Raw genomic sequence first — 21,142 nt, 5'->3', positions numbered from 1 at the left:
GACGAGGGGTGAAAACAACTATTGAAAAAAATATACAAATAATAATATAGTTTACACATTATTAGTATCGTCATTATTTTATTGTCGTGTTTTTCCGTCGTCAATTTCAATTACTTGGCAGCATCCGGAGCGCCCGGTACGTCCTCTTCGTCCGAACAGTCTTCGTCGTGTGTATGCGTTACCTTGGACGGCACCTGTTTGAAGAACTGCGACTGAGTCTATGATTGAAAATCGAAAAAAACGAACCATCAGTATAATTGTTAAGTACAACACGTGAACGTGCGCGGGATTGTATTCAAACGAGATTAATACATCGCACTCCTACCCTGTCAATTCTTCTTAAAATATTTCGCAACCTAACTAGTACATTTCACAATAATTTTTTTTTTTTTTATTGTTTAGTAGTAGTAGTATTTTTTAAATTGTCTATAACACGTAATATATATATTAGAGATGTAATGTATATTCGAATATTCAACTTCGAATAGGTTTGCCGTTAATAATTCGAGTATAAGAATATTTAAATATTCGAACATTCGAATATCAGTATTCGATGCTACAATACCTATTATTATTAAACGTTTTGTGTTGCGCGAAAACTAAAACGAATAATTTTCGTTATGTATTGTATTGAAAAATCGAATACTGATATTCGAATGGTCGAATATTCAAGTATTCGAATTATTTACGCTGGACCTATTCGAATTTGTATAATCGAATATTCGAATACTCGAATAATTCCCATCACTAATATATATGACTTAATATTATGAAGTTCATCTGATTAAAAATACGGTATTAAAAACCAATTGTACATCGATTTTATTATACGAGTATTTTAGTTTAATAAATTAATATTATCATCATCATTATCATATACATATATGATCTTTGTATCACTATTTAATGATTATACATTTATGTAAGATTAATTGATTTCTAACCAAGTCAATTATATTTGATTGAAAGTAAAAATGACTAATGAAACGAATAAGTAGAAAAATCTAACCACAAAATAAATAATAGACCAGTTACCATAACCAAAAGTCTACGCATTTTATAAAAAAGACCCTTTTTCGATTTCGTATTTACTAATACTTGTTATAACACTATTTAAAAACGAAAAATTAATTTTTGCAAACCATAAACTTTTCGTCCTATTTAAACTTCGAAATTTTAATAAATTAGCTGGGCAATATTTAAAGTTTTATATAGAAATTATATAAACGTAACGTAAATATATACAGTAGGGTCTTGATAATCCGAACGAAATCGGGGAAAGGGGTCGTTCGGATTACCGATTTGCTCGGATTATCTATGGCTTAATAAAATTATCAATTTTATTGTAATTTAAATTATGAAATTTATTTTTATCTGTATTAATCATGTAAAACTCATAATTTATAAAGACAATGTATCAAAAAATTATAATAATTATATATGTGTGTATGTACAGATAATATTTATTACATAATATGAACCTTATTATTTAAAATATATATTTACTGTTATTATGATACACATACATATGTATTAATATAGCGATGCGATATTTCTCAAGCTCGTTCGGATTATCGAGACCCTACTGTATAACGACACGTTTTGGTCGCCGCCGACTTGCGTTTTCTCGTCGGCCGTACTATATATGAAAATATTATTTTAATTATCTATCTTTTATCACATTACTGTATTATTTAAATTAATGAAATTTACTGGTTTAACTCGTTTGATTCATTATCTAAACAATAAAATTATCAATTTTAATTTTAATTTTACGATTTATGTCATTAATAAACAAAAAGTAGTTAAAACCGTTTTATATTTTTAAAATTAAACCAAAATTATTCCAATAATTATATTTGTTTAATAATAATATGCAGCGATTAATAATTATAATACAAACTAAAAATGGGAGTTACCCGTTTCCGTCATAGCCCTTTTCCACCAAAAACGAAAAAGGTACGATTCCCGTTTCCGCCAAAAAAAAGTTTGGAAACCATTGGTTTTAATTTTTAAGCAATATTAAATATATGTTATGGTATGTGTAAAAGACATTTGTAATGTATAGGTACACTTATAATCTTCGATAATTGTTCATAATCGTCGATAATAACGGTTTAAATATTATATTATCAAAATATATGTATAAAAATTAACAGTGCTCAAAATAATATAATATAAAATATAAAAAATTCCAATGAAATTAGTAGGTACACTTTTGTCAATCGTTTCCTTTAATTATAAGAATTTTTAAGGCCTGACCTAAATTTACGAATGTAATTTTTTAAAACTTGACATATACTTGTATTATAATTTATATATTTTGTGAAATTTTTAAATATTCAAAAATGACGATGTGGTTTTTTCAAAACTATCGAGACAATATTTTACCTATATTTTTTTATACTTTATAAATATTTAAATATAATGAACATATAATAATATGAATATTTAATATTTTAAAAACTCTAATATAATTGTGCCTATATTCTACTAATATATTATTATTATCTACTTGTATTAAAATTTATAATGAAAGAATATGCAACAATTGTACATGGTTCCCAAACGTCTTTTCACAAAAATACATTTTGGTGGAATCGAGAATCATACCTTTTTCTGGCGAAATAGGGCTATGCGTAAATCAGGGAACCGGATTTTTGGCGGAAATGGGACATACCCCTAAAAATAATACATTGTAGTAATTTGATATGATTATTTATAAGTTTCAAAACAAATTTGTCAATAAATTTGTGCATAGATTTTAAGCGACGTTTCTACCTATAAATATATAATATTATTCCTTTCAATTAAAACATAAAAAGCATATGATACGGAATATAATATAAAAAAATATACAATTTCAAATGACTCTCGAAAAAATATTTTGAACCAACCATACATATTTTTTCCCAAATAAACAATTCAATGTTATTTTAAGTCAAAGTGAATAGACATCTAAACGAATTTAAATCAAGTTTGGGAGCGGGAGAGTGTTACAATATTCTCTAAAGTTAACCTAACCGAGGATGTCAAATATTAATAAAAATAATAATTATTCAATTCACCTCATCTATGTTATTACGCACTTCACCAGTCTTTCGTGAAGTTGTGTTCGAATTATCTTCTTTGCTCAGTCTCTGTTCGTGTTCGTGCGCTACAGTAGATTCGTGTGGCATCTGTTCATGATAAAAAAAGTATTATTAATTAAAGTATATAATAAACGCAAACAAGAATTACTTTATTTTCAGTTAAATTATAGTTAAATTTTTACTATTTATTTTTTATCATTATTTTAAAAATTATTCATTTTCAACATTTAAACGGTAATATATACTTTGCTAACAAGATTTAATGTCAGTAATGAACGAAACGTGAGTTTAATATCTCGATAAATCAATCTTTAAAATTAAATAAACTTATTTTGAAATGGTAGATGACTGAAAAAATCTATTAATAATAAACACTGATCAAATGACTTAACAATTAAAAACACAATTATATGATTCATATAGGCTTAACAGATAAAAAAAGAGTAGAATACCAACATTTTTTTCCATCAAATATTTTATAAAAATGTCCACGTTTATGTAATAATATTTTTATCAGATCAATCAGAACATACACAATATTGGTGTACATAATAAAGTGACGCTAGATCTGCATATAGACTAAGAAGTAGATAAATAAAATAATTATCACTAATAGATACAGTTATTACTTATTACAACAGTTTAGTCGAGAATCGATAATATTTTGAAATTTACTGACCACGACCCAATGAATTTAAAAACAAAGATTTAAACAGTTAAATTAGCGGAAAAATTAACATTAAGGATCGTATTTAAGTGCAATTATTGGTATAATTTTGAGTTTTTTGATCGATGCGTCATACTTAGTTTATTTTTAATTTAAACGTAAATTATATTAAAATATAATATGTACGTTAAATCGCTAAAATTATTACCTACAAATACACTCTGTTGGGGATTTAATGTAATAGCCACGTACGTTCACCTGTAGCGTTTTTTTTTAAACATTTTTTAACTACTGCGTATTTACCGTGAAATATTAATTTGCGCGTGGTACACTATAACTGCGTAGTGCATTCGATCAAATTAGGTCATCTCCCTGGCAGCCAATTTTTTTTATTATTATTATTATGTGTAAGGCAATTTTTACTACTAATAATAATTTATTCTTTATACTTATATTAGTTGATCAATGAATAAACATGTTATTTTTTTTTTTTTTTAGAAAATATATTAAGACAATAAAGATATGTTCACTCAAATAATATTTGGGTACTAGAAAAAATAAAGCGAAATGATTTTAAACTGTAACATGTTAATATCAGTTAAATGGATAAAATAATGAATGATTGTTAATTTTCAATAGTATAGTCAGATAACATTTATCTTCAAATTTAAATAACTTTTATACGCCAACGTATTGTACGTACCTACAGTATATGTCTTGTGAGAATATTGCTTAAAATGTTCATAAAATAAAAATATTACCTTTTTTTTTTTTAAATTTCTAAAGAGAAGGTTTAATGTTTTTGTATTTATTTATATTTTACTAGTCATGTAATATTAAGTAAATTTTAAATTTGCATGCATTAAATCTAAATACTTTTTTTTTACTCACCAGCATAGCCGGTGCTCGGAACATATAGGAAAATGGATAATAGATTAGATTTAAAAATGTCGCTGCATACAAATCTGCATATCGCGTGACCTGTGACGAGAAAAATGTTTGCCTTGATCCTGAACGGAAAAGGCTTCCCATCATTCCATACGACAAATCCATTTTATGGGTAACGTCACGCATTGCCATTCTCAGCTTAGAAATATCAGGCTTTTCGTTCGTACTACTGTCTAGATTTCTGATTAAAAACAAACAAAATGCTCGATTATAACACGGTACAAAAATGATTGAATTGTATTTATATAAATACTAAAACTTTCTTATAATATAAATTATGTTTATATAATTATGTATTTGCCACTTACTTGTACATGTTTCCTAACGCTATATCAAAATTTTGCAATTCGGCAAACAACTGACATTTATCAGTCCACACGTGCAATTCTTGAACTAATTCGGGCACGACTAAAAACGTTCTCCAACCACGTATCTTTTTTGACTTAAGAATGTCTCCGAATATATGATCGCCGACGTACAAAACATCTTTGCCCTTGGCACCGATAAGTTTTGTGAAGATATCACAAGAGCCTATAGTAAAATAGTGTTACATAAAAATATTGTTATAGCGACAAATTACAGCATTATATGCGAAGTCAGTAATCATTTTCACATAGATAACAGCCTTTTTACAACTACTATGGGCATTCATCAACCTTATACATACCTCCCGAGTAAACTTGACCTTTTAACAAAGGCCCAATGTGGGTGCCCATTTTCAATGCACCAGTTTTAGTGTCTACTTGTCGCAAAATCGTTCCTTCGCTAAAAAACAATGGTTTCCTTGCATCCACAACTACTATGTCGAAGTACGTTTGCCAGTCTCTATGCGGTTCGCTTGGCTGTGAAATGAATTCATTGAAAAATTACAAGTAAAACAGTAAAATCAACGGTAAATGCCGCTTAAAGAAAATTATTTACCGAAGCGCCATGTGGATAATCGAACAGATAGGTCATTATCATATTAGTGAACCAGTAATCGCTATTGGTCAAAAGAAAAACTTTAGCACCACTTTGACGGATTCTAGCCAAAAACATTGGTAGCCTCGGATCTTTGTTAACATAATCCGATAAATTTTGGATAGTTCGTTCTTTTAAATCACCCTGTGTCAAACGAAGTAACATATGATTATGTTTGCTAAACATTCATACATTTGAATCTGTATATAATATTATACGAAATCGGTTTAACGATATGATGATTTTATAGTTTCAGATTTTATTGTGATATACTTCTAGATCTTTTTCTGAATATAATTTTATATTATACCTATTTCATTCGGAGTACATTAAATCATTTAGTACTTGATCATACACCTACATATGTATCCATGAAAACAACTATTTCCTAATTATCTAATAACATCTTTTACGGTTAAACGAAAGAAATCCTATACGAAATACAATACGAAAAATTACCTAAAATTTTTTGCTACCATTCAGACTACAGCCTATAACTATAATTACTTTTTGTTTTCGTAAAAGTGAATAGTACCTATATGGCTATAGTTATCCGATAGAACTTAATGATTTTCATATAACCACAACATCACAAAAATGTAAAAGATATTTGTTTCAATGAAAACGCGAGTACCTATAAAATGATCACCACGTTTACCAAACGATTTATGATTGTGTATATTACATGTACGTGCATCCAGTCTACGGCGTTCCTCACGTCTTGAAATATTGAGTTGAATGACATCAACAAATCGCCACTTCGAACACCGGTATTTTCTCTACACGTACCATAAACAAAAACAATAACTACAATTATGCTGCACGTATATTTTGACGCTGAAATCGATTACCGAACAGGATGTGTTATACGCGTGGCACGCGCACATTATATTATTATACTCACGAACCTCGAGTAGTTAGGGGACGTAGTGAAATAGTTGATCAGGCAAGCCAGCAAATACGTTTCGGGCAAGTTGAACAGTGTGTTGAGCACATAGACACGGGATTCATCGAGCTGAAGAAATTTGTTGGGGTACAACTCATACATCTGAGAACTGATTAGTAAATGTGTGAATATAGGACTCACATCACAGTTACGACTCAATATAACCGTGGTAGTAATATTATCTCGATGCAACAGAGATGTAATAATAAATATATAATAAGTATAAGAAAACCGACAAAATAACGTCTGTACATTATACATTTTTTAAAGTAATATACTTACTGTTTCAAGAACTCGAAACCTTGCATGCATACGAGTATGTTACCGTAGGAGTCCACTTTAAGTAAAGTGCCGTACAACGAATCGAACCATAGGCCCCTGACAATAGTAATGTTAATTAATAGAATACTTAATAATATTAGAATACTGAATGAACTGATTTGTTCTACTAATAAGAACGTATATACATTTGATTAAGTATAACAATTTACGAGACAAAATAAATACAAAAACGCATTGTTACGAGAAATAATTAAATCAAATACTTACCTAACTGGGAACGTCGGATCGTACTCGAACTGCAATATCTGAGTTGGATATCCGAGCGATACAAGCCTTTCGACGGCCAATGCGAATCCCAATCTTTCGTATGCCGGCGACTTGTACTCTATAAACAAATTAATATTTCAGGACATGGATTAAATATTGTTTGCTCTCGTTATTAAAACATTAGTCAGTTGTCCATCTTATAGAAAATGCAAACATGAAAATCAAAATAAGGAGTATTTAATATATTATACAATTATCACGTACCGGCCAACGTATAATCCATATCGAATCCATAGAATTTAATGTTCTCCAAATGTAAACTTCGGTTGACGAAGATTCTGGAATGACAACGATTAACTTTCATTAATTTGGAGGGTTTAAAAACGATTAACTATAATACAGTTCACCGATAAAAACGGTTTTCGATTTGGGTATGGTACAAGTAGTTGAAATATATTACAGTGGCGTGTGGCGTGGCACAAGTTTCAAGGGAATGCAAACAACTTAATTTTGCAAAAATCTCTTTAACTATTTTTGATTACCTTACATGTAAAAAAAAAAACACTCCTGTACTAAATTAATCGCTTTATCATAGCGGTCGACGTCGTCACTTGACTAATCGTCGATAAGAAAAATTAAAATTAAATCTATTACAATGAAAAATTAGAAGTGCTTACAATTATACGAAAACACGCGTCTCCCACTATTTCGCTACGTATAGTATAAATAATTTCAAAATATGATACAAGACAATCAAAAGCATTATAAAAATAATATAAATGTAAATATAACAGATTGCAAAACTATAATCTGTTGTGGCCGATATTGGACGTAGTCACATACATTTTAAGTATGATTTATATATAATTTACAATGTTTCCTTTGTTATTTTTTATTAAATTTAATCATTTCTTGCAGAGCTTACACATATATGCTAAACCCATGAGCCAAAGGTGGTAGAGGGGCGATTGCCGCCTGTCCATATCTAATAAATATATTAATTGACCCATATATGACCCAATATTTAAACTGCTTATCTTTTCAAATTTTTATTTTTTCAGTATATATTTTTTTTAAATTATATTCTAAGTATTTAAATGATAATTTCCTACCTAATACCAGTTTTTTTTTTATAAACACAAGTTTTAATTAATTTTTTTTCTAACAATACAATTATATATGAATATTTTTAATGGATCATTTTTTTTTTTTAATTTACCTAGTAAGTTATAATTAAAGATCATAAAATAAAAAAAAAAATTTGACATGTGTAAACATTTTAAAATGCACTTAACACTAAACGTGTTTTAATAATTCGCTGCCCTTGATTTGAGCTATAATCAGTTGATTATGAGTGCTCGCTTAAATGAATAGCCATCTCGAGGTCTAAAGTGCATGTCATATTTATTATACCTATCATTTAGATTTAAACGGTAAAATAGTAGAAAATAAATGTGAACTATAAAATATGTATTTTTTTTAGTTATACATGTATAGCTATATCATCACTTTCTTCAAATATTACTATATTTTTGAGTTCATATTTATAACCTACAAATTATAATAAAATAGACATTAGATTATTGCTTATAAAACTAAGTATAAAATAAGAAATTATAAAGTTAAGATTTAGATAAAAATTACTATCGAATGCAAATCGTACACTAATTTTATTACCTTAAACGATTCTAATAATACAATAATTATTATTATAATTAGTAAACAAGAATCGAGGAATTATATAGTAGATTGAGAGAAATATGGTTGTATGAATTTTATGAAATTGAAATCGATCACGTGGAGGTGAATGAGAGGGTCCGAATCCCATATAGTTAGAAGACGAGGGCTCAAGAAAAAGATAAATAATTAGTAATAATAAAACCACTATTAGAACTCGAGACATGTAACATAATAATTATGATAGTTTGTATAATAACGATTTCGAAAATCATAAACATGAATAAATCAAAATACATCAAACGGTACTACATAAAATTAATCAATATTTAGTTACTCCTTATTAATTTATTTTATAATTTCGATAACTGATACATCAGTCATATGTATGTGATAAGTTATTATGCTTTAACACAATGAATAATACTTTATAAATCAGAACTCGAGAAAATATTTTAATTAACTATTTATAAATTTCATTCTGATCAGTTCTACTGTAGTTTTAAATTTATCAAAACGCGTTTTGCAGCATTATATTGTACATCTAATCAAGCTCGTTGTAGTTTAAAATATACATATAAACTATACTTACAAAATATTTCTATTCAAAAACCATATAAAAATGAAAAAACCTTTTAAAAACAATAATTTATATATTACAATTGAGAAATATTATACTCTTCATAAGATCCATTGAAAAATCCAGTAACATGTCCTTAACCTAGAAATTTGGATAGTCTAATTAAAATAAATAGGGCTAGATCTCTCATCAAGGTCTTGACTTTGGTTGCATAATTTGTTCAGTACATAGAAATTGAGGTATACGATAAATAGTAACATGTTATTATTTCAAAAATTGCTATTATTGGATAGGTCAAGAATAAAGTTATAAAATAATAGTGTGAATACCATAGTCATAATAATAGTGGTTAATGTCTGATAAATAATTTGGTTTAAATTAACAATGTAATATTAAATTCGATCACAATTAATAAAATTGTAATAGTTTTCGATATCAATCTGTTCACGTATTATATTTATTTATAACATCCAGGATTCAGTTTAAACTGTTAATCGTTATTAATTTTGATGACGGTTACGAAAATTAAACATTCTCATTCTTTGTAGCTAACAAACGAAATATAATACAGCCACTTTTTATACGTTTATTATTTTATTGTATTATGACTTTAAGTATTAATCTGACAAAGTTTTTTGCGAATAAAGTCTCTAATAACTTATATGCATACTATTTTTACTAGGAATAATATAATTAAATAATAACAAATGTTATATATCGAATATATCGTAATATATCTAGGTATATTAATAACTAATCGCAATGAGAACACGCCGTTGAGCAAATACAGTATATAATGATTTCAGCACGTATTTAGACACTCATAATTGTAACATAATTACTTCAGATGCATTATAAACACAATTAAATATGCTATACTAGACAAATAATTACATATATTTACAATTTAATGGACTAGAGGTCAAGAAAACAAGTGTATAATAGCCATTTCATCTCATTCCAGAGTTTATACGGTTACAAATAAAATATTATAAATATTCAAAAAAATCACGTCTTTAAAAAGACATATGTAATTTATTGTCAAATAAATAATAAAATAAAACATTTTAATAATATAATGTCAATAATTGTAATCTCAACAAGAAGTCATATAAAATATCATGTCAAAAACAACTTGGATTTTTTAAAAAACAATTATGATAACATTTTTTATTGAATATAAATAATAAATTAAAAACGGTTTTCACCATGAAACGAGGTGAGTTAATTTAAAATTAAAAATAATTATGAATCATTTTTTAGATCTAGAAAAGCATACACATCAAAAACAATAATAGTCGTTAATCATTTATATATGAGATATTGTTACCTAAGGAAATAATAACCTCGAACGTGAACTTGGACTATTAACTTACTGAATGAATACCTTCTATGAATTTACCTTTTATGTACTTAGTAAAAGTTGTATGATAAATAAAAATAAGTAAAATACGATATGTAACAAGAGTTTTTTTTGGGTACGTCATTACTTCATTACTAACAGGAAATAAGTATCTGTAAAACTACTGAAGGTACGATTACATAAGCTATACATTTTCCCACAGCAATAATATTGTTTACGTTTGATATATCTTGACATTTTAGTTAATCTTGAATAGTAAAAATTTAAAACGATATATTGCTAAATTTTTCTCCGAATGATATTGAGATGTGTTTTTCAAAATTAAAATGATAATAAAAATATGTAGATATTTTAATCAAAATATGGGAACAAAAAAATAAATATTTACTACTATATTTTAAATTTGTACACGTAGAAATCAGTAACACCGATAAATACTACCAAGAATAATCATTGATAAAAAAAAAAAAAATAAGAAAGAAAACTACATGTTGGAACGTTTTATTATTAAGCATAAATTAGTTCAAATTCTACTCAAAACAAAGAAAAATAATAAGATAATAAGCAAAATTTAAATTTGTTACTATAGTTACAATTTTAAAATATATTTGATACGAATATCTCTTTCATCAAAACTTTAAATCTGTTTAATTGTTCTACATCTGACTGTAATCGCGTAAAAATCTTGGCAACGTTGCATTAAATATGAGCAAGTTCAACATACTTACATATCTACGCAATTATTATTGCAAATAGGTACATCAGATAAGGAAATAATTGATCGAAAATTAAAACTATAATTTTAGTATGTTTGTTTATTGTTGTATTAATTCAATAACTAAATAAAAAACGCAACTAATAATTTAATATATAATATATACAACTTATTTTACCAAGTACATAATAGGTATATACTAATGATAAAACACGTCAACTCATTCCAGTGTAGTTGAGGTACACAAACATCATGTAAGCTAAAAGTATATAGTATAAACATACAATAGTATTGTCATTTGAATATTAATATAAACTAATTATATCAAAGAATTTGTATTTTTAACCGAGTTATTTGTTAGGTAATTCGTAAATTATAGTGAAATTATTTGTTGCATTTACTCTACATTCAACAATTGTATACACGTAAATGTTAAAACAATTAACTAGGTACTGATATGTACTCGTATTTTTAAATACCAATAACTAATTATTATAATTTCTTGGTCAATCAGATTAATAATAAAAAAAAGCCAAAAAAATGTATTAATTAAAATTAAAATAAAAATAAATATAGTGATTGTAAATTGGGATATTATTCAACTATTGCACTTATTAATTACATTACTATTTACAATAATAATAAAAGTTTAAAAACTAAGTTAAGAAAACCTAGGTATTTTCAATTTTTATCATATTATAACTAAAAATTTTGAAAATTATATACTTGTAAAAGCTATAAAGTCCATCATTAAGAAATAAAGATTCTTAATTTATTTTTGTTATATTAGCACTTATTAACATTCAATTCAATCTCTAAACAATGTTAACATGAAATACATACTTTTCATTTAAAGTTTCTTAATATTAGTTACATATATAGGTTATAATCTAATATAATATGACAGTATAGGGTAAAAGTACATAGGGTAAATTTAACGAATTTATTATAATTATAAATTGACGAATAATAATTAGTATAATTAGATTTAATTAAACGAGGTTTTTCAACCATTGATTTACTCGAACTATTTTAAAAAATACATTCTTATCAAAAAATAATGTATTTTAACAATTTTATAACTTGAATTGCTTTTCTAATATTAATTTAGGGAAAAAATCTTAAGCTTATTAACCTCGCATCCTTCTAATGAAATATTTTATAAGATTATTCATGAGCACCAACGTTATCTTATCAATCAGTACCCTTTAGGTCAGTTTTTTATGAAGGTTTGCTTCAAATTTCGCATTAATTTGATGGTGTTTGTTATACATTTTTAAATTAACAGAAATACAAAACATAGAGATGCACATAAACTAATTAAAAAAACGTCACACGAAACGATCACTTCAACTATAGAATAATAATTTATGACCTTTTTTCGGTTTATATAATTAAATTGTGTATGATAATTGAATTCACTAATAGTTCGACGTACTATAAATATTTAAACACAAAACGATTGACGAGAATAATAAACGTAAAAACCGATTCACCTCAGTAACTTTCATAACTGATTCTGTCTGCCACTCTCAAATTTCATTCATTCAAATTAAAGAATAACGATGTCAATAAAATTAAAATTTCAAGCGCTATTTAAATATACTCGCAAAAACCAATAATAATCGTATAAAATATAACGATTGAGATAATATGAAGATTAATTTTTTTTTTTTAAATAATGCTTTATTTTAGTAATTAAATAGGAACAAATAAAAATAATTCCAACTTAACGAAAACAGTTAAGTTTTATTTTGTAATAACCAATTTTTCAAATAATTGTTAATGAGTACGTGCTATCAAAAAAAATTACCTGTGAGAGTTCTCCCTCGCATCGCTACTATGTTTTTCTGCATTAAAAAAACACATTAGTTCACAATCAGATAAATGACATCTTGATAGATTTTGTGAAATAGGCACCGAGGAAGCGAAATTTTTCTGCTCTCTCAAATTTAATTTCAGAGACATCACCGTGTTAAAAGTAATCAAAGAAAATTATAATCTTGACTTACAACAACGGTATTGTACAACGAAATAAAAATTAAAAAAATTAATGTAGCAAAATGTTCAGTGGTTTGTGTCAATAAAATTTTATAAAAAAAAATATCAATGTAATAATAATAGAAATATAATATAATAGATAATATAAATATCACAAACACAATAAAATTAAATGCCGAATGAACCGCTAATATATAAATGAACACACTATAATACGGTAGGTAGTACAAAGTGTAAATTAACACGTTTAGCAATAACACTGATTAATAGTAAGTAAGTGAATGGTTTTGAAACGACAACCGGTTTTGTCCACACTGTTTGTTTACGTTTATAAATTCTCAACATTGTAATTTATAAATGTGTTAATAAAAATAGTGACGATATTGAAATAGCGGAATACAATGAACATACCCACTACAATTTTGTAATAATTATAACATACGACTAAAATAATTTGATTAGAATATATTACTGATCTGGCTTCTCTTAATAGCGTAGACGAACTTTGAACTGGGAATAGATAGATCACAAATGATTTGATGGAAAAAATTGTTTTTTTTTTATTTTCTACGTCCTCTAATCAAAATAATAAAGATAACTAGGTAATTTATAATTCTTAAAAATAATAAATACAACTGATTAATAATTAAGTGGTAGGAGAAGATAACCGATTAAGGTCTGTTAAAAATCACTTATAGACAAATTAGGAAAATCATTCAGTAACATAAGCCGAAAGAAAAGTAGTATTCATTTAGATACTAACATTTTATTTTTAATTTAAGTAAATTTAAGTTTATGATTAATGTATTTCAAAATTATCACGTACACAGTACAATTGAATTATTATGTTTAGAACTGCAGCGAATATAGCAACAACCAAATTAAAACAGAACTTTATAATTTTCGTTTTATAAATTATATTATTTTACGTCGAATAATATTAGTAACTAAAAAAATAAAAGGAAATATTATTTTAGACGCTTAAATGATATATAAAACAAATCCACTTTTTCTAAAATAAAACGACAAATAAAGAGAATAATTAATTTAATTTTCAAATTTAAATGCAGAGAATTTATAAATATTTATATCTGTTGAAGAATGAAATATTATTATAGAACGTATATATTGGTTTAAACCCAGGAGCCAGTTTATGAAATAGCAAAATTAACACAAATCAGTTGTATTAACTAATTTTTAATATAAGTGAAAGTGGATAATATGAATACGGTTAAGTAAATAGAGTCAAATGTATATTTTAATTTATTTAAAATATACATTTGACTATATCAGTGGCATATTTAGGAATTTTACTAGGGGGGGATGAAATATATAACAATTAATAATACACCCATAAGGTCATTAATTGGTAGTTGATGACCGTACCATGATATAATAAACTAGTAACAAATTTTCTAAAAACAAACCCGCCCTAGATAATTCCATGGTCTTCATAGCCATTTAGTTTTATTTAGCGACTGCTTATCGGGTTTATTATAAACACTCTTGCATGAAAAATAATTCGCAGAAATAAAATACAATACACCACATATTATATAGGTAAAAATTTTTGTTGCTCAATAATCACATATTTCCCCAACGATTAATGGCAATTAGTATATCAGAGCGGTACAATAACCACGACTAGAACATTTAGAAAGCAGACATACTTAAAAGTAATATCATACTTGAGAAATACAGAAAATGAGACAAATTAACTACCTATATAAAAAAGAAAGATCAAGGGGGATCTATCCCCCATACCCACCCCGTAAATACGCCACTGGACTCTATTTATAGTAGGTAGTTAAGATAGTTTATTTTGCGATAAAATTAGGACCCAAATTATTGAAAACTTCGTAAGTGTATTATTATTTTCTATTAATTTTTTTTTTAGAATTTTAGTTGAAAATTTAAAAAATAAATAAAAGTCCATAATTCAGATGATCAATAAATAAAAAAAACTAACAGAAGTCGTATGTTTAAAATTTGTTTTACTGATATTAAATTGTGATAAATAATTAACAACATAAATAAATCTATATTTTAAAAACCATTAATCACAATTCTCTTTTTAGATACAAATTTTTAACATTTAATTTAGGAAAAAATTAAATATTATCTTAGTAATATAATATTTATAATCGAGAAATTATTAAATTAATAATTATTTAACTGTTTTTTTTTTTTTTTGTTTCACAATTATTTACTACCAAAAATTAAAATTCAGCTCATAGGCAAATGGTAAATATTTTAAAATCAAATAATACCATTAATTCAGTATTAATTCACTTATAAGTAACACAAAAATAAATTACTGCCGATAATTTAATTTCACTAATATATCAGTTCAAAATTACATTAAATCGCCAAATTTCTAAACCTTAATTTTTTAGTTTTTTTTTAGTATCTTCCGGATGCGGTGACAGTGGTGTGGCGAACTCAATAATTTTCAAAGGCAAGTACATTTTGTCGACACCCACCCACAAAGGCCGTATCTGGGGAGGTCCAGGGTGTCTGGACCCCACCACAATTTCTTCAATATTTTACGAATGTTTAAAATACTTATTTATTTTTAATACCAACATAAATATTTTCAGTCAAAAATGACTTAAGCTCCAATTAAATATTGACTGCTTTCAATTTTACATCAAAATATCATATTAAAATATGATATTAATTTTAATAAAAGAAGATTAAATTTTTTTCTGTCTTATTTTTAACCAAATATCAAAAGTTAAAATCTTAATTCAATAAAATTACAATATACATGTTTTAGACCCCTCCCGAAAAAAATTTCAGATACGTCCTTGCCCACTCACCCCCTAAAAAACTGTGAGGCGGCCGCCTCTCGATTACCCATATTCCCACGCCACTGTTACAGAATGTATACTCAACTGTAACTTTTAATCAGTGGGTTTTTTTATAAATACTATAACTCACATCCACCCTAATAACGTAGCTATTTATATAAATAATTTTATTAAAACTCAATGTTTACTCAATGCATAAATTCTCGTCCTCAGTCAAAACTCTTACAACGGTATGGGAATTTTAGACCTTACGTGATTTACTAAGATATCACATAAGTAATATAAGTATTAATAACAATTATATATACTAAAAATGAATTCAAAAACAATTCTGAGCCAAGTTTGAGATACTCAAATATTAGAGATTTAATTGTGTTAAAAAGAATTTTAAATTGAAAACTATTGGTATTTAATGTACAAAAAATTACTTATTTTATAAGAAATATATCAACACATTTCTGTACGAAATAAGCAATTCAGCATTAATTATGTATATAGAAAAAATTAAGAATAATAATCTTTCTACAATACTCTTAATACACAATATCTTCTCCAATAAGATGCTTACTTTATATAAAATAAAAAATCTGTCATAAACAATAATAAAAAATTAAAATCAATATATTTGATTTATTTAAAAGACTTATCTTATAAAGCTGTAGACAACTTTTTTTTATAAAAAGAAGAACATTTTTTTCAAAGAACTATGTTAAACCAAAAACTTGTTTGATTGGACAAGTAATCATAATAGAAATTTTATCATTCTGACTTCTTTAATATTTCAAAAAGATTTACAATTTTAGATATAAATGATATTTAAGATAAAATCTTAGTACAAAAATAAAAATATATGATCAATTCAAATTATATTATAAATCAAGAATAATATTCAATTAAATGATATTCTAAAGCAACTGTAGTTTATTTACTTTTATTTATATAAAGTAAAAATGATTTATAAAAAAATGTTTAAAATAGATTTTGATATCATAATCAGCTTCAAATCATACATCTGCCCAGTTCAATTTTACATTTTTACAAATACTTTCTTAATAAATGATTGAGTACTATTTTCAAAAAACATGTTTTAACATTTGAAAGTCTAAGCAACTCAAAAAATGATAATAATTTTACAGTGATATTTTCATGTATTTATTCAACTTAAGAATAAAATTTAAATACATTTAGAATAACTTAGAATTATTAAAGTTACAGGTATAAACATGTGAAGATAAAAATGTTAAATTAATAATAGCTTACATTGTAATAAGTTTTATTACAATATATTTTAAAATAAAATAAAACTAAAAATATTCTCAAAAATATTGTATAAACGTTACAAAAAAATTAAAAAATTATTTATAGGCAATATTTTCATCATGACATTATACATAGTTTTTATTTTAAATTATATTATATTTAATTTAAAAAAACTTAACTTTCAATTATTTTTATACGATTTTTCAATATTTCTTAAATAAAACAATTTTTTTATAAAACTAAATGTATAATGTGTTAACATATTAGTTATTTATTGTAATTGCATTAAATTAAACATTACTCAAAGTGAAAATATTTAAAACTCAAATACATGAAAAAAAGCTCAAAATTATTTTTCAAATCTAAACTTTCAGAGCAATACATGGATATATTTATAATGTAAAATAAGTATAAATCAATTTGGTCTTCATACTTCCTCTGATTTTTATACATTCAACAAACTATATATAGAAAAATAATACACTTTTATCGTATAACATTTAAGATATATTCAAATTATATTATGTAAGCAAGGAATTACAAAACAAATATTCTTGATTCCTGATAATAACTAATTATATTATTGTATCTAATGAAAATAATTTAAATTAAATGGTAGTACAGTAGAACTTGGAAAAAATTATTTTATTTTGGTCGTATTATTTTAGATCATATAATAATTATACAATGAACATAGATGCTTCATGTCAATAGATTCAAATTTTCCGAAAACAACAATTATAAATATAAAATTTGAGAATTCTAATATTGCTATCATTAAGTTAAATAATTAAACCATCATAAAAGTAACTATTCTTATAGATAAAATTTAAATAATTCATTAACAAAAAAAAACAGTATTTGTTTAAAAATAGGCAGAGAAAATAATTTATGATTTGATTAAAGTGTCCAACAAACAAGATATTGATATTAATTTGACTACCTATGTATAATTCTATAATTACTATTTTATAAATTTTATTTTTAGCTCTACTTTATATTTATCAATATAAATAAATATTATGAATTTCAGAGTGGAAATATTTACTATCAAATAATATTTTAGTTGTATATAAGAATGCATAACAAATAAACTAAAACAATAAGAATTATACGAAGAACAAATTACTGTAATTATCTATAACATTATCATAAAAAAAGCTAACTCAATAATTTAAATATTAAGATAACAAAGTTATAATGACATAAAATAATAAATAATATTCAAATTAATATATTCTATATGTATAAAATGTACCAATAATTTACAAAATATATATTTTAAATCAAAAAATAATTTGCAAAATTATTAATTGAATATAAGCAACAATTAACAATAATTAATATAGGTACTATTTTATCATAAATTGAACTAATAAATATCTACTAAGCAAAATTATTTTAATTTAACATACAAATGGAACTAAAATAATTTATAGTAAGCAAACAGTATATTATTTATATAATTAAAATGCATAATATGTGAAACAAGTTTTATTAATTAATAAAAGAAAAATTATATTTTTTAAACACTGAAATACATTCAGCATTTATCATACGAGACCTGCTTCAAATTATATCTCCCTTGAAAATAAATATATATGATGTAATTATGTAAATATTGTATTAAAAACAAGTTATGTTCAAGATAATAAACTTATTAAAACACTCAAATGTAGATATGAATAATTAAATATTTATAATAAAATTAATTTCTTTCCATACAAATAAGTTAACTTACTCAAATATATTTTATAAATATTTGAGTACTTACTATAATTTGTTTTTTGATTTTTACATTAACATATTTGAAGGTAACAAAATAATTTAGTCATAAATTATTATAGATTTTAAATACTAATATTCAGTTGTCTGTACTACAAAACTCTATAAAATAAGGAGCAAATTACATTTAATATATAAATAATTAATTTTACCTTTGACAAAAAATTATATAAAAATGACTTTTATTTTACAATACAAATAAATAAAATAATTTTACACTTGATATTCAGCTATAGATTTAGTAATGTTTATATGGCACACTACATGAGGCAAATTAAGCATGAAAGTACACACAAAAATAGAAATTACCTATAATAGCCAAAAGAAAAGTTAGCTTTGATTGAACACTATACTCGATTATTCGAGCTGATAATAGAATCTCAAAACTACACAAATAGGTAGATATTAAATTATTTTACAGCAAAATTTCTTTGAAATTTATCATATTTTAATATACCTAAATCATTCATAAATATAAAAATAAGTAGAACTTATTTTACAATAGAAATTTAATGAAAAAAAACCCATGTTTATAATATGCTTTAAGAATACGTACATTATAAATTTTCTCACAGGCACAATTTTTAAGATTTTAAACTTTTTCTACAGAATTTTTCAATAAAATTAATTAATAGTACCTATATAATTTTATTTTGTGATTCTTTAAGCAATAAATATCTTAATGTTAACATTTATGAATTAATAAACTGATAAGCTTCTTAAGGCATGAAAATACTAAAATAATCAAAATACTCGCATTATAAATATTATTTTACAAACTGTTTGAAATAGATGTATATATAACAGTAAAAAGTGAATTAAATTTAAATACTAATTCATATAGGTATATAATATAAAACCAGTTTATAATATCAAATTAACTGATGATCAGTTTTTTTAGGATATAAATCAACAAGGATGAATAATACGGTACTCTATATGGACAATCCGACAAAAGGTAACAGGGGATATTGCATTTTTACTTCATCGTTTATCAGAGCACAAATATTAATCAAAGATAACATAATTGTTCTAGATAGTTCTATAACACAGGGGCATTGTATCAATCGCATTTTTCATATTATATAACATACCTATGAGCTGTTTTCCGGTAATACTTTTTGGTCGAAATATTAAAGATATTGGGAACGTTGGCGACGTCCATGATTGTAGAAACATCGCTGGACACATTCGATGACGTGGTGTCCATAACTGCAAACAAAGAATAATAAAACCAAGAGAGAAGAAGAAAGAGAACGGAGAAATAAAAGAAACGAAAGAGAAAAAAACCGTAAGATACCGACGACCGCGAGATTTAATCACTGCAATCGCCCAATTGTATGCGACGATGGACGGTGAATGAAGTGGTGCAATAACGATTTAGTGAGCGGTTCCACTCGATCGGTGACGACCCGTCGTACAATTATAACAATAATAATTATAACAGACTCGTAAACGGTTTTCAAGGAGCAATGGATGGGACGAGATTTCATATTATTATTATTATTATTATTATTATTGTTAAAATTCTCAACAGTATTAGCGACCAAAATAATACGGTCTTGGTGATAACACAGCAACGATGATGATAACGTTCCGACGATAAAAATACAATGTGGCCTTGTTAACAAAAGTGTTGGGCGCGGTCGACACCGCGTCAAGGAAAACTTGGGGTTGTTTGATTCGCATTAATCAGTGGTGACAAATAATAATCCACGCTCATGCACGATCATCAAGGGCGCCCATAGGAAAATTCTCAAAGGGGGGACAACATTTTATTTATCAA

General features: G+C 25.4%; 1 protein-coding gene across 4 annotated transcripts; it reads right to left on the bottom strand.

Moving 5' to 3' along the window:
* Positions 1-10: 10 nt before the first annotated feature.
* Positions 11-20,899, bottom strand: LOC112681867 (cytosolic purine 5'-nucleotidase-like). 4 transcript variants are annotated; one of them, XM_025552199.1, is made up of 13 exons: positions 20,647-20,899; positions 20,451-20,568; positions 7,427-7,500; positions 7,163-7,280; positions 6,896-6,991; positions 6,576-6,722; positions 6,353-6,446; positions 5,629-5,811; positions 5,375-5,549; positions 5,016-5,238; positions 4,651-4,888; positions 3,069-3,179; positions 11-218 (listed from the first exon to the last, which is right to left on the bottom strand). In XM_025552199.1, the coding sequence occupies exons 2-13, from the start codon at positions 20,564-20,566 to the stop codon at positions 111-113; spliced, it is 1,683 nt and encodes a 560-aa protein (XP_025407984.1). In that variant the 5' UTR covers positions 20,567-20,568; positions 20,647-20,899; the 3' UTR covers positions 11-110. The 4 variants fall into 4 exon arrangements, with proteins under 4 accessions (XP_025407984.1, XP_025407983.1, XP_025407985.1 ...); XM_025552198.1 differs by having other exon boundaries at positions 20,657-20,899; XM_025552200.1 differs by having other exon boundaries at positions 20,661-20,898.
* Positions 20,900-21,142: the final 243 nt, after the last annotated feature.

This window comes from Sipha flava, unplaced genomic scaffold (assembly GCF_003268045.1).
Source record: "Sipha flava isolate LNK unplaced genomic scaffold, YSA_version1 198_pilon_pilon, whole genome shotgun sequence".
Lineage (NCBI taxonomy): Eukaryota > Metazoa > Arthropoda > Insecta > Hemiptera > Aphididae > Sipha > Sipha flava.
Note: the sequence above shows the minus strand (reverse complement) of the source record. Positions and strands in the feature narration are given on the sequence as shown.

Excerpts from the sequence above, each read along its gene's own strand:
- LOC112681867 (XM_025552197.1), bottom strand. The coding sequence starts at position 13,465 with ATGTCTCTGAAATTAAATTTGAGAGAGCAGAAAAATTTCGCTTCCTCG. Across the intron at positions 7,281-7,426 it reads TATGGATTATACGTTGGCCG|AGTACAAGTCGCCGGCATAC; the intron begins GTACGTGATAAT and ends ATTTGTTTATAG. Across the intron at positions 4,889-5,015 it reads GCGTTAGGAAACATGTACAA|AAATCTAGACAGTAGTACGA; the intron begins GTAAGTGGCAAA and ends GTTTTTAATCAG.